General features: G+C 38.4%; 1 protein-coding gene across 1 annotated transcript in view; it reads left to right on the top strand.

Annotated features, from left to right (window-relative positions):
- Window positions 1-12,881, top strand: part of USP25 (ubiquitin specific peptidase 25) — an 88,855-nt gene that overhangs the window by 62,075 nt on the left and 13,899 nt on the right. The window contains exons 14-19 of the mRNA XM_014938008.1: window positions 138-346; window positions 1,426-1,496; window positions 5,705-5,933; window positions 7,261-7,458; window positions 8,989-9,128; window positions 11,847-11,960. Coding sequence (XP_014793494.1) covers window positions 138-346; window positions 1,426-1,496; window positions 5,705-5,933; window positions 7,261-7,458; window positions 8,989-9,128; window positions 11,847-11,960 — 961 coding nt within the window. The remainder of the gene's footprint in view (window positions 1-137; window positions 347-1,425; window positions 1,497-5,704; window positions 5,934-7,260; window positions 7,459-8,988; window positions 9,129-11,846; window positions 11,961-12,881) is intronic.

The raw sequence follows: 12,881 nt of genomic DNA, 5'->3' as shown, positions 1-12,881 counted from the left end.
ATCTTTTCTGGATTACAATGTAGGAAATAATTACGTTTAAAATTTCTGTTTTCAGATGAAAAGCTTATTATGGTATAGCTTTTAGTTTATGTATGTGATGATTCAATTCTTGTATTTCATGTTTTGAATGAATGCAGCACAATAGAGCAGCAGGGACCTTCATCTTCAGATGTTCCAAGCACATCTCCTGTACAAAGATCAGTAATACATAAACCATTCACACAATCACGAATTCCTCCTGATCTGCCAATGCATCCGGCCCCAAGGCACATCACTGAGGAAGAGCTCTCTGTCCTAGAAGGCTGTTTACATCGCTGGAGGACTGAAGTAGAGAATGACACTAGAGGTAATGCCACAAGCTGGAGAATGCGTTTGCCCTCGGAAAGGGTTTGTGGAAGTAGGGGAAATAGCCTTAATGTCCATGTGTGTGCTGGGTTGCTTGTTTCATACTTCCGAACTTGCCTCTGAGGGAGCTGGGGTTGTTCAGTCTGGGGAAGAGGAGACTGAGGGGAGACCTTATCGCTCTCTACCTGAAAGGAGGGTGTAGAGAGATGAGGGTCGGTCTCTTCTTCCAAGTTACAGATGATAGGACAAGGGGTAATGGCTTCAAGTTGCGCCAGGGGAGGTTTAGACTGGACATTAGGAAACAATTCTTCACACAGAGAGTGGTAGGGATTGGACTAGGCTCCCCAGGGAGGTGGTTGAGTCACCGTCCCTGGCTGTGTTTAAGAACCGTTTAGATGTGGTGTTGGGGGATATAGTGTAGGGGAGAACTTTGGAGTAGGGTAGATGGTTGGACTCGATGATCCCAAGGGTCTCTTCCAGCCTTGATGATTCTGTGATTCTGCGATTATAGTAGACTGCAGATGTATAAACTGAAGATGCCAACTGGGCACTGAGTGTAGCGTATATGGGTGTTTCAATGCAGGCTTCTGTGCATGTGGTGTTGGGGGAAGTAGAGTGAAAGAGAGGTGGGATCCAAACCAAAGAACATCTCTGCAAATGTGTTTGAGTTGGGCTAGTGATAGCGGCTGGGCTCATGCTGTGACTCAGTGCTCCGTGGGGAAGTTAGGGTGGGGTGGCCTCTTCTGAGGGAAAATTCAGCAAATTTTTGAGCAAAGCCTTTTTGGAGTGGGTAGAGCATACAGTCTGTTCTGTTGCTCCAAGGGAAACAAGGGAAGCAGTTGTTGCAGCAGGGGTGGGCTTGGTTAAGCTCTATGAAATGAGCAGTGGCATGTCACTAATTGCTCTCTCTATTTTATCATCCAGGAAGGTTTAGTGTTTGGCGTATAGGTAGATAAACAGATGCACCAAATGTGAAATGTACCCTTGTTTGAGCCTTTAATGAGAGAAAAAAAAATAATGTAGCCATGTGCAATTATGCAGCCTTATGGAAGAGAGTTTCTTCTTTTATTTTTCTTTTAGATTTACAAGAAAGTATATCTAGAATACACCGGACAATTGAATTGATGTACTCTGACAAAACAATGGTCCAAGTAAGTATAATTTCTGCATGAGATAATTCAAAATAGATCCTTTTTGTCAGTTTAATAAAAGTTCTTAGGTGCTTGAAAAATAGAGCAAGTATACAACATTATGTACAATGGTTTGAGAAATTTAATTGGAAATTCATAATGGGTTTTGCAAACTTTTAACTATGCATGGTCAGATAAGACAGTATTACAATATTTGATAGGTGACTTGAGACAGGTATAACATATGACACACACTTAAACTTAAGTAACTTTGTAATGGAAGGCCCAAATATGATCTATCTTTGATCTGGTTTTTTTGACTCAAATGCAGAACTTCAGTTTTTGTATAATGCAATAACATTTTCTCACCCCAATTTGATCATATTGCTAGGTAGCCTTATGACTTTAAGGTGGGAAAGCATTAGACACAAGAAACTGTTGCTTTTTTACCTTAATGCTTATTGCCATTGTGTATTGCAACTTTTGTATTAATGCTAAAGAATTCAAGACTCCTGATTTTAATTTGTAGTTAATAATACCAGTGGCGTGGGTTTTTTATGTTTTGGGTCTTATTGGGTTTTTTTGGGTTTTTTGTTTAAACTCTGTCTGGATTTAGTATCAGTCACAACCTTGACTATTAGTATAAGCTGCCTTTTAGGGAGATTCTCATGCTGTGAAATCTGAACAGCATTTTTAGAATGCTTTACTATGGAGTCGTGGCTTCTCTGGTATTTGTTATGTTCACATACTCATGTTCGCTCACTTTGACAGGTTTTAAGGTTAAGGATTACTTCCTCTGCTGCTTTCTTTTAGTAAAAAGAGCTATTTTCCTTCTGAGTAAGATCTGTTCAGCTTATAGTTTTGCTTGAGGTATGTTTTCATTTTGAACGTGGCTTGTAATAGTTCCTGGCAGCTGAACTCTGATGTTAAGGATTTCAGGCAGACTTGCCTAGATGGCTTTCTTTAAGCTTGTACTGGCAGACATTTTTTCCTTAATACTTGTGTTAAAACAGGAGGGCTACAGGCTACATGTCATCTAATAGTAAAATGAAGTAATTTGGTAATCTCGCATCCAAATAGCCTACCTTTGTTGGCTTGTGTCTTATAGGAGGAAATACTTCTGGATGGTGAAGATATTAGTCAGCAATCATTACAATGGAAAAAGGAGATTACTCAGTAAAACACTTTGTCCTAGTACAGATTTGCATAATGTAGACTAGCTTTTTTGTTTGCTTTTGTTTTGAAAGAGAATTCCACAAAGGGATGAAGATGGTATATAGATTTGTTAGAGGGGGTTCCTGTGCCGCGCCTGAAATGAGCGGTGTGAGTTAAGTGATTGTTAGGGAACAAGTACTGAACCCACCTGAAATCAGAGGCTGGAAGTGAGGGCTGCCCTTCTGCAGCCCAGCTGGTTGTGTCTCTGTGGGTGTTCTGGCACAATAGGAAGGAGGCAGGTGAATACAGCTGTCTGCTTGCCCCCCACCCACCCCTGCATCTGGGCAATTCAGTACCTTAGTATTGCCCCATTCTCTGGGAGCAGTTTCACAGTGTTGATTTTTTTTCCCTCTGAATGATACAATTGTAGGACTGAAGGGTTTTCTTTACTGAGTTGATAAGGTCTGGGCACATAAAATTAGACTTTTTAAGGAAAATGCTTGATATTTACAGGATACTTCCTAGTGTTTGTATGGCCTATTTAAGAAGCTCTTAATCTTCTTCTGGTGTCCCCTTTGTTTATAAGGAAAGTTGTACGTATAACCCATGTCAAATTTTCCTATGAAATATATTCCCAAACTTTTTACTTTGTCTCATCCTCCTGAATGGATTTCATCAGCTGCTATTTGAGTATTTCCCTCCCTCTGTGAACTTGCTGTGAGGAAATGAGACACACCTGTTTTTCCTGTGGGAATTAATCTTTGATAAATCAGCTTTGAATATCTGTTCTGTAGCTACATGTGACGAGGGTGGTGAAGCTCCATTTCCGTTCCATGAGTAGTAAGTGTAAGCTAAGAAGCTTCGTGCCAACTATTTACTTGTTGTGTTGCCCTGTACCGTTAATTGCTGTTGATATAACGGCTTATTGCAAGAGATGCCTGTTGACAGTGAACTCGCCTGTCCTCCAGTCACAAACCTCTGTGGGGACCCTTCCTGGAAGCTCAGCATGGATGGCTGACAGCTGGTCCTCCAGAGCTGGAGCCAAAGGGTAGCGCCCCTCAGGCTGACCCAGTTAGCATGGTTTTAAGTAAAATGACTTAATTTCACCTTAGATTTTAATGCTCTGTTTTAGGCATTAAGTTATATTGTCAAAGTCTAAAGAGATTTCACTTGTCTATTTCTTTTTTTTTTTAAATCAGGATCTGCATATATTTATGTACATTTGCATGGACTTGCAATCATTTTAAGAAGGCTTTCACACTGGTTTGATAACAGTTGTTAAAAACCTCAGAGCATTAAGATTTAAGGACTTGCCGGGGTTTCTTCTGTGTGCTCTTGTGTCTGGGAGACTTAGAGTGCAGTTTGGTCTCTGGGATGACAGTCTGATTCCAGCTGCCCTGCAGTCAGTGAGGACTTGCCGGGGTTTCTTCTGTGTGCTCTTGTGTCTGGGAGACTTAGAGTGAGGTTTGGTCTCTGGGATGACAGTCTGATTCCAGCTGGTCTGCAGTCAGCCAGCTTTACAGTTCAAGGGAGGGTTGCAAAATCTCCACCGCTTGCATATAACCTGGAAGAGAGTGATCAGGTCGAAAATAACTTCAAGGAGTTTCCCAAGTCAGAGTTACATATGCGTTTATCATTACTAATTATTGTGGTGCCCAAATGATATTTGCAACAAATACTTAGTACACTTTGTGTTAAATAGACCATTTAACCACAGTCCAGACTGTGACACGTGTGAAAGAGTGTTTCAGTTTTTTCATCCTAGCTAAGATGCTGTCATTGGGGCATACTGTGAGCCAGCTTTACAGTTCAAGGGAGGGTTGCAAAATCTCCACCGCTTGCATATAACCTGGAAGAGAGTGATCAGGTCGAAAATAACTTCAAGGAGTTTCCCAAGTCAGAGTTACATATGCGTTTATCATTACTAATTATTGTGGTGCCCAAATGATATTTGCAACAAATACTTAGTACACTTTGTGTTAAATAGACCATTTAACCACAGTCCAGACTGTGACACGTGTGAAAGAGTGTTTCAGTTTTTTCATCCTAGCTAAGATGCTGTCATTGGGGCATACTGTGCAAAGCAGGGAAGATCAGTTTTCCCCTTTGAGCTTGCTGTTTCAGCAGGTTAAAACGAGCCAATCACTAAGATGCTTTTAGAAGACTTGTAAGTAAGGAAGCACTTGCAAAGCAGGGAAGATCAGTTTTCCCCTTTTGCTGAGCGTGCTGTTTCAGCAGGTTAAAACGAGCCAGTCACTAAGATGCCTTTAGAAGACTTGTAAGGAAGGAAGCACCCATTCTGCTTTTCTCTTCTTTACATTTCCAACTACTTACATAGAAACCAAGTTTGCTATTCTACATACTTGTCAGTGAGCACAAATAACCTGGGAAACTTTTTACATTGATCCTAGAAGCTGGTATCTATCTTCTCTGCCTTAGGAGGAGGAGAGGACCTCTTCCGGTCTTCCGTCTTCCTATTAGCAGTGCTTTTGCTGATACTTTTAAAATACTGGAAAAAAGTTGTATTCCTATTCTGCTGTAAGAATTTTACAGGATTTTAAGGAAGTACTCACCTCCCAGATGTTCCTTTAAATAAACTTTTTTACTGGCATATAGAAAGCATAGAGTTTATAACCTTGAATTTGCATATGCCTTTCCAGGCTTCAGGACCAAGTTTACCAGGTCAGAACTGGAGCAAATTGTAGATATTTAAGGCCGACACTTCTGAGGTTTTTTTTTTAGATATAGGGAAAATAGGAATGTTAAGGAATTAAGAAAAGAGGATGCCTGGCAATAAAGACAGCAGAGTAGACATATGTGCTATAGACTTACTAATATTTTTAGAATCTCTTGTAACGAGTACTGGAAAGTAAAATAGTTCAAAGTCCATTTAGCTTACTGGGTTGCTAGTTTTACCTTTTGGGGTTTCCTCTCACATGTTTTGATCCTGTTTAACTTTATTTTTTGTTAATTTTATTTAACGTAGCTATTATTGCCGTCAGGTAGTAGGAACTAAATGCTGACAAAGAGTGTGACACTGGATTTTTTTGTTTTCTTTTGTGTCTTTTTTTAAGGTTCCTTATAGGTTGCATGCTGTGCTAGTTCATGAAGGTCAAGCTAATGCAGGACACTATTGGGCATATATTTATGACCACCACCAGCACAGATGGATGAAATACAATGATATTTCTGTGACAAAGTCAACTTGGGAAGAGTTGGAAAGGGACTCTTTTGGTGGTTACAGGAATGCCAGTGCATATTGTTTAATGTATATCAATGATAAGGAACAATACTTGATACAAGGTAATGTTATGGATTTGTTTTCTGCATGATATAGAATAGCTGAATATATGGATAAAAAAAGAGCTGCTTTCAGATGGATTTCTAGATTTTTGAAACTGTTTTAATGCAATTGAAATATTGACTAATTATTGAAAGTTCTATTTATGCTCATAACCATTAGTCAGTTTGTTTATGTGGGTGGAACAATTGCTCTTCAACTTCTAGATTAATAAAGAGAGCCATTGCATTATGAAGAGAGCAAAATAAACTAAGTCTTTCAGCCAGGTGATCACATATTCAGAATTTTTGAGATGTTATCTCACTGAAGATTAGAACAGAAATATGGAAATAAAGAAAAGACCCTCTTGACTTGAAAATGTTTGCGTAGCGTTATTTTTTCATAAGCTTCAGAACTCTGATGAACTTCACTGAAGCATGAAAACTTGAAGCTTTATGCAGTATATGGAAATGTGAATAACTTAGCCCTACCAACCACACATTAAACCAAAGTAATACAGGGATTTGGAGAACATTTTTCAGGTCATGTAGTAGTATGTAATTATAAGACTTGTAAAGAAGTGTTTGAAGAAAGGGCAAAGATCCCTTAGCATGAGTTTTGTAGGGCTTGATAATGGCAGCTAGGGAGCTGACTCTGAAAATGGCTGGAGATTCCATAATAAATGGTGGAAAATGTTCATGTTGCTGTCTTTTCATAGGACAGAAAGATAGAATGTGCAATTTTTTTAAGTAAGAACCAGTATTAACCTTGACATTTCTAGATTGGCAGATTACTAGTGGACTTGTAGCCGAAGGGTTTATGGGCCTTGTATTAAGGTTGAGGCCTGCTTGCTGGGGGACAATTACAGCTGACTGATTCCCCAGGATCTATGGTGCTCTTACAGACACTATTCTCTAAGCAAAATGGAAGGTTACTTCATGTAGCTGGTGTTCTTATCAGTTGACTTTCCAAATCCCTGTAGGCCAACTCTCCTTCCCCTTTTCTGCTGCAAAGTTGAGCTGTTTCAAGCTCCATGTGACAGGAGTGCAATCAGTTTGTGGTGGTCTTTTTGTGACTCTTTTTTCCTGAATGTTTACAATCATAAGTTCCTGTTTCAATATGGTAATGATCTGATGGTGCCCAAGAACATATAACCCAAAGATTGCAAGAGCCATATGTCTTAGTAGTTGAGGGGTGCATGACAGATAATAAAACCAGTTAAAAGTAATATAGTTCTAGGGTTTGCTGCTGACCTGTACGTTTCCAGTAATTCACTTCAAGAAACTCTTTAAACGTGCTTTCTTTTCTTGTCTTCTTTTTTTCTGAAATGTATATGTCATATTACCACAGAGGAGTTTAACAAAGAAACGGGGCAGATACTTGTGGGAATGGACACGCTACCTTCTGATCTAAGGGATTACGTCAAGGAAGACAATAAACGTTTTGAAAAAGAACTTGAAGAATGGGATGCAGAACTTGCTCAGAAAGCACAGCAGGAGAAGTTGCTATCTCAGATACCCAGGGCACCAGCACCCTCGCCTGCTCCAGGTTAGCTGCTTCTACCTGTTTGTAAAAGGAGTAGAACCAAAAATCACCAGGTTTTGTATATATTGTTTTGCATTTTAAGAAAGGAAAAAAAAAAGTTAATTTGTGTAATTTTGATTTAACTGTTTACTTGGCCAAAGTAATTGCACTTGAAGTTCAGTCTGGGATTTTTTTCATTTTATTTTTTATTTAAAGAAAAAAAAAATCTGTTGGTTCTGCTGCCTTTTCCCTCCCAGTTGTGCTTAGCTTTTACTAAATTATTTTTCTTTCTGTCGAAACTTTTGTCTTTTAAGATAGGAAACTAACAGGTCTCACCAATCTGTTTGGAGAATTTATTTGTGATCCATAAGTGACATATATTCTTTAATTCAGAGTGATTAAGTAGAAGACCTACCTTCTTATTTTAAATTAGGACAGAATTTAGATCTGAAGAGAAGAATAGTTGATTCGGGATTGAATGTGTGTTGAATAGAGTTATATGTATTGAATAGAGTTAACTACCTAGTAGAGTTAGCTAGTAGGGCCAATTTAAGAAATTGTTATGTAAAAATGAGGGTCTTGAAACTTTGGAAAAGGATCTGAACAGCAACAGTGAGGCCAACGCTGTTAAGAGCCTAGATAATAAGGACCACTGGCAATCTGACTATAAAGCATATGACTGCTTTGATGCAGAAAAATCTGTCAGGTTTTAGGTTACAACCACCTTTTGCTCCAGAATGCAGAAGGCTGTGTGTACATTATGTGAAAGATGACAAGATGGATTTGCATTGTGAGACTGCTGTCCAGATGTTCTCATTGTTGTATTTGGAGTCATTAAGACTGAACATATATTTCTCATAACTATGTATTTCTCATTCTCAAACTGAATGTAAAAAGTGTAGTTATTTAATGACACTTCTCTTTTTGTAACTCTATGGAGAGTGACTTCATCTATACATTTTGACTTCATAAATGCTTTGAGACTGGGTTTACTTCTTTTGTTAGTCATGAAAAGTACTAAATTGATATTTTATTTGTCTGTCAAAACTTGCTTTCATCATGTAAGGAATGTTAGACACTTGCTAATCAGTTATACTGCCCTCAAGTGGTGGAGACTTCGAGATTTTCCTTAAATCAGAAGAATATACCGTGTTGATCATTTTGCAAAGTAAAAGTACATCCGACACTCAATTGGCTGTAGGTCATTCCATATGTTGGGTCTGTATCCCATAGAAAGTCAAAGTAGAATCTCATTTTTGTTTTCAGTCATCTGTCGTGTGATTGAACACTCCTCACTTGAGCATTGATTAATCTACAGACAGGACAGGTCTATAGTTCCTAGTATAAAATCATAGGACCATTTATATGAAAGTGTTCAAAATGACCTGAGACAGCCTGGTGTAAAGTTGTATTTGTGGGTGGTGTGACCTACCCTGTATTTTCAGCGCGAGTTACCTTATCTGTGAGCGAGGCAGCCATCCAAATAAAATGAATCAATTCAAAATTCATGCTTATGTTAACACAAAAACTTGTTATTTTATTTCTGTCACTAAGTTCAAGCAGGAGAACCAGAATATTTAGAGCAACCATCAAGAACTGATCTTTCAAAGCACTTAAAAGAAGATTCTGTACAAGCAATCAATAAAGCTTTAGCTGAACAAGAAGATAGAGGTCCAGAAGCTATAATGGATACGGTGAGGATATTTTGAAGCCTGAAATATTTCTTTTGTTTTTATTTTGCAAGTGGAAACAATATAATAGCTGATAAAAGGGTGTGTGTGTAAACTTTGAACTGTGAATTGCTATTTCCTCAGGGACTGTCCAACACTAAATTCCGTGCAGAAAGTGTGTATAACAGAAATGGGTGTAGTAAAAAATACTAAGATAGATGTCCTCTATGTGATTAAGTACTTGGCACAAGTACAGCATATTTTACAAATGACAATCCTGTGTTTGTGTCCACCATATTTTCAAAATGTTAGATGGTTCCATTAATTTTTGAGGAGTAAACATTGCCATTCCATGTAAAAGATTTGAAAAATACTACTTTAAACATTCAGGTTTTTATCTGAGAAAGGTAAGATTATAATTCAGTTCCCTTTAAAGACCTGTGGAAGTTCAAGTGGATTTCGAAAATAAGAGTTTTTTTCAACAGTATTCTGTAGCTTTAGTGCAAATTCAGAACTTGATGAAAATTATTTTCTATGATTCATCAGATGCATGTATTAACTTAAGATGGTTATAAGAATTAGTGTTGGATAATTCTGTTTTCACTTCATACAATAAATACTAAGAAGAATGGGAAATTAACTACTTTATGAAGTAGTTAATGAAACTAATATTTAACAGGTTTTTTCTTTAAGCAGATGTATATATATATTTTTGCTTCCATATAAGTATATAGATAGAAAACCAATATATTTGCCACCAAAGCAAGTGCCTTTAAAGCAATACACACATTCAGTCTTGAAACTGTACCCATAAGGATAAAACATAGGAAATGTACAACGTAGCTTCCTTAGGCACCCCTAGTAACCACTAGATATATGGACAATTTAAATCTGCAAAACTTGAAGCATGCTTCCTAAATTCTGGTATGAGTATTCAATAAACAAAAGCAGTCTAGCCCTAGACATCTTTGGGGACAACAGGAAAGTCCTTTTAAAACTGTTGAAAATGATGTGACAACGCCTTGACTCTTGCACTTGATGTGTTTTCTATCCCTATCTCCCGTGGTGTCAGGAGAGCAGAGAAGCACACTTTCTCAGCTAAACTGAACTCAAAACCAACAGGGAAACTACTCTAACCCTGGATGAAAAGATGCTTTACCACTAATGCTTTAGGCTACTGCATATCTGACTTCTTTGAGTTCTTGGAACAGTTTAGGGGAAATCTGTTTAATATGAGTTATCCCCAGCTGAAGGGGTAGCCATGAAGATATCAAACACACAGTGAAACATCTTGCATGATGCTGTCCTCTTTCTAGAGTCTGTGGGCATCCATCCTGGTGGGATGTGGAAGAATCTTACAGACTTGATTCCATGGATTAGGTGTTTTACTTTGCATAGTGATCACCCTTAGGACTTTTTACAAGACTCTGGTTGGGGAACCATATGAGGAATATCGTGATAGGATTAATGAGGCAGATGCAGGTCATCTTACTCCAATATTTTAACTGCATTGTTCTGCAACAAGGTAGAAGGCTCTTTAAAAATAAAACCAAAAAACTCCAAAACATGCAAACTCTTCTACTTAGAAACAAATGTATTTTAGCTGTTAGAATCTAAAGCCAGTTTCTAGCTTAACTGAAGGTACTCTGTTAATGTTTAGAAGTTGCTCTCTGCATACCCAAATTTAACTTAGTCAGAATTGTGCTTCCTTCTCAGTGTATCAGCATGCTTTTTGATTACTGTCCTTCCATGTGCATTCTGACATGCAGGCATATATTCCTTTCGTCCACTTTTTTTTCGTACATTTTAGAAGAAGGAAAGCCAACATCAGAACATGTAACAAACAGAACTGTAGGTTAGTCACCACACGATCATTTGTGCCATTTTCTGTGCTTTTGTCCTTTTTTTCTACCCTCTGCACAGGCTTCCTTTGTATTTTTACAGGGCTGGGTGTAAATGGATACTATGTGTGTTTCTGGAATTTTGGTTAAAAATGCGACTGTTGTAATAGTTGCAGAACAAGTGGCATGGCACTCTGTGAGTGCTGAGATTAGAGTCAAGGTTTAAATCCTGCAAATGTTGTAAACTGGCTGTTAAGCCATGACAGGCTGTGGGAGCTAAGATTTGTCTCTGTTGTTCAAAACTTACGGTTGCATAGCAAGGATTTCAGTGCCTAACATAATCTTCCCCTTATTTTCTGTCTAATTACTTTTCTAAAAAAGTACAGCTGTTGAATGTAATGCACTTTTAAATATTATTTCAAATATCTTAATTGCTAGAGGCTTCCCCCCCGCCCCCCCCCCGGAGCTTCAGGAAATGAAGCCTGTTTGCATTGTTGCCATCCCATAGTTCAGTTATATTCAGTAATTTTTTTGCAGAATGTATGAACATAAGTGGTGGTTCACAGACTCATTGTTTAACAACTACCTTAAATTTGTAATGGATGTTAGAGTTGCAATACTGGCATACTAACCTGTAAAGATGTAATTAGTGAATAAAGGACAAATTAAGTCCTTTTAATAATGATGGCTTAATTTTAAAATGTACTGCTTAAAATTAAGAAACTGTAAATAATTAGACAATGTGTGATATTTATAATATTTTTCAGAACTTCAGCAGTGTGCACCATTTTACTTCATCAACATGTCAGTTTGCGTGTCTCTCTTTTATCTTTTTTTTTTTAATTCTAATTATTTTTTTTTATTTCCCCCGACACATACTGATAATGGTTTTCTTCTGCAGAGCTCTGATAATGCCCCAGCTCAACCAGCTCCTAACCAGCGAGTTGTAGAGGTGGCGATTCCTGATGTAGGGACTTTTGTGATTGAGTCAGAGGAGGGGGGTTATGACGATGAGGTACATTGGATTGCGACTGTGTGCACCGCTCCTCCTCGGTGCTTTCTTGTGCTGCCTGACGAGAATTTTTGGCATGTTTGCACATTGTGACACCTAACAGACTTCTGCAAAACTAAATGCTTAGCGATTTGTAATCTTAACAATGTCTTAACTTGTAATGAAATATGAAAGGAGAGCACTAGCTACTCTAATTGGGCACGCTTTGCATGTACCATTTACACTGGAGGTTTATTTGTCTTTTTAGCTGTGGAAGTTGAGTGTTTGTGTTAGGCCAGAAAGCCTTTGAAATGCTGGTGGCAGACTGTGGTGTACTACATTATTTAAAAAATGACAGGATAGTGAGTGATTTTCTTAATGTTTGTGCTTTCTTGTCAGTCCAGTAAAGCTGATGTTCAAGTCTGATCCCTTATTTTGCAAGGTTAAGCTCTTCAGACTTCAGGGATTAAATTATCCATGGAAATGAGATAGCTGGTGGAGCTGACTCTTCCAAAGCTTAAGAAAAAATACTTCATTTTTCCCGGTTTCAGACCCAGGGTGGTGAATGTACCTGGTACTACTTGGAGAACAGAGGGGCTCGTGTCATCCTGAGAGCCATTATTTTTCTGCTGCCCTGTTCTATCTAGGTCTGCTGACCTGATGCCAGGTCATCAAGCTGTCCTGCCTGGGCACTATTTCATGTCTGTTTTGGTTGGGGTTAGCACTGGTGCAGCCCATATTCTCAGGTGTCTGAGCATGTGTTCTTGGTGGGCTATGGGGACCTTTTGCTTCCCTAAGCAAATGGATATTTCAGGTCATTCTGCCCTGTAATTGCGATCAATTGGAACTGGCAGTATAGGATAGGGAATAAAATAATTTAATTGCTGTTGTCACACTGAGTTTGGTTTCTGACAGATGTGTAGTCTTCATGTTTAAAGACATGAG

Source organism: Calidris pugnax, unplaced genomic scaffold (genome assembly GCF_001431845.1).
Source record: "Calidris pugnax isolate Ruff unplaced genomic scaffold, ASM143184v1 scaffold25, whole genome shotgun sequence".
NCBI lineage: Eukaryota > Metazoa > Chordata > Aves > Charadriiformes > Scolopacidae > Calidris > Calidris pugnax.
The sequence above is the reverse complement of the archived record's forward strand: the minus strand, read 5'-3'. Positions and strand labels throughout refer to the sequence as shown.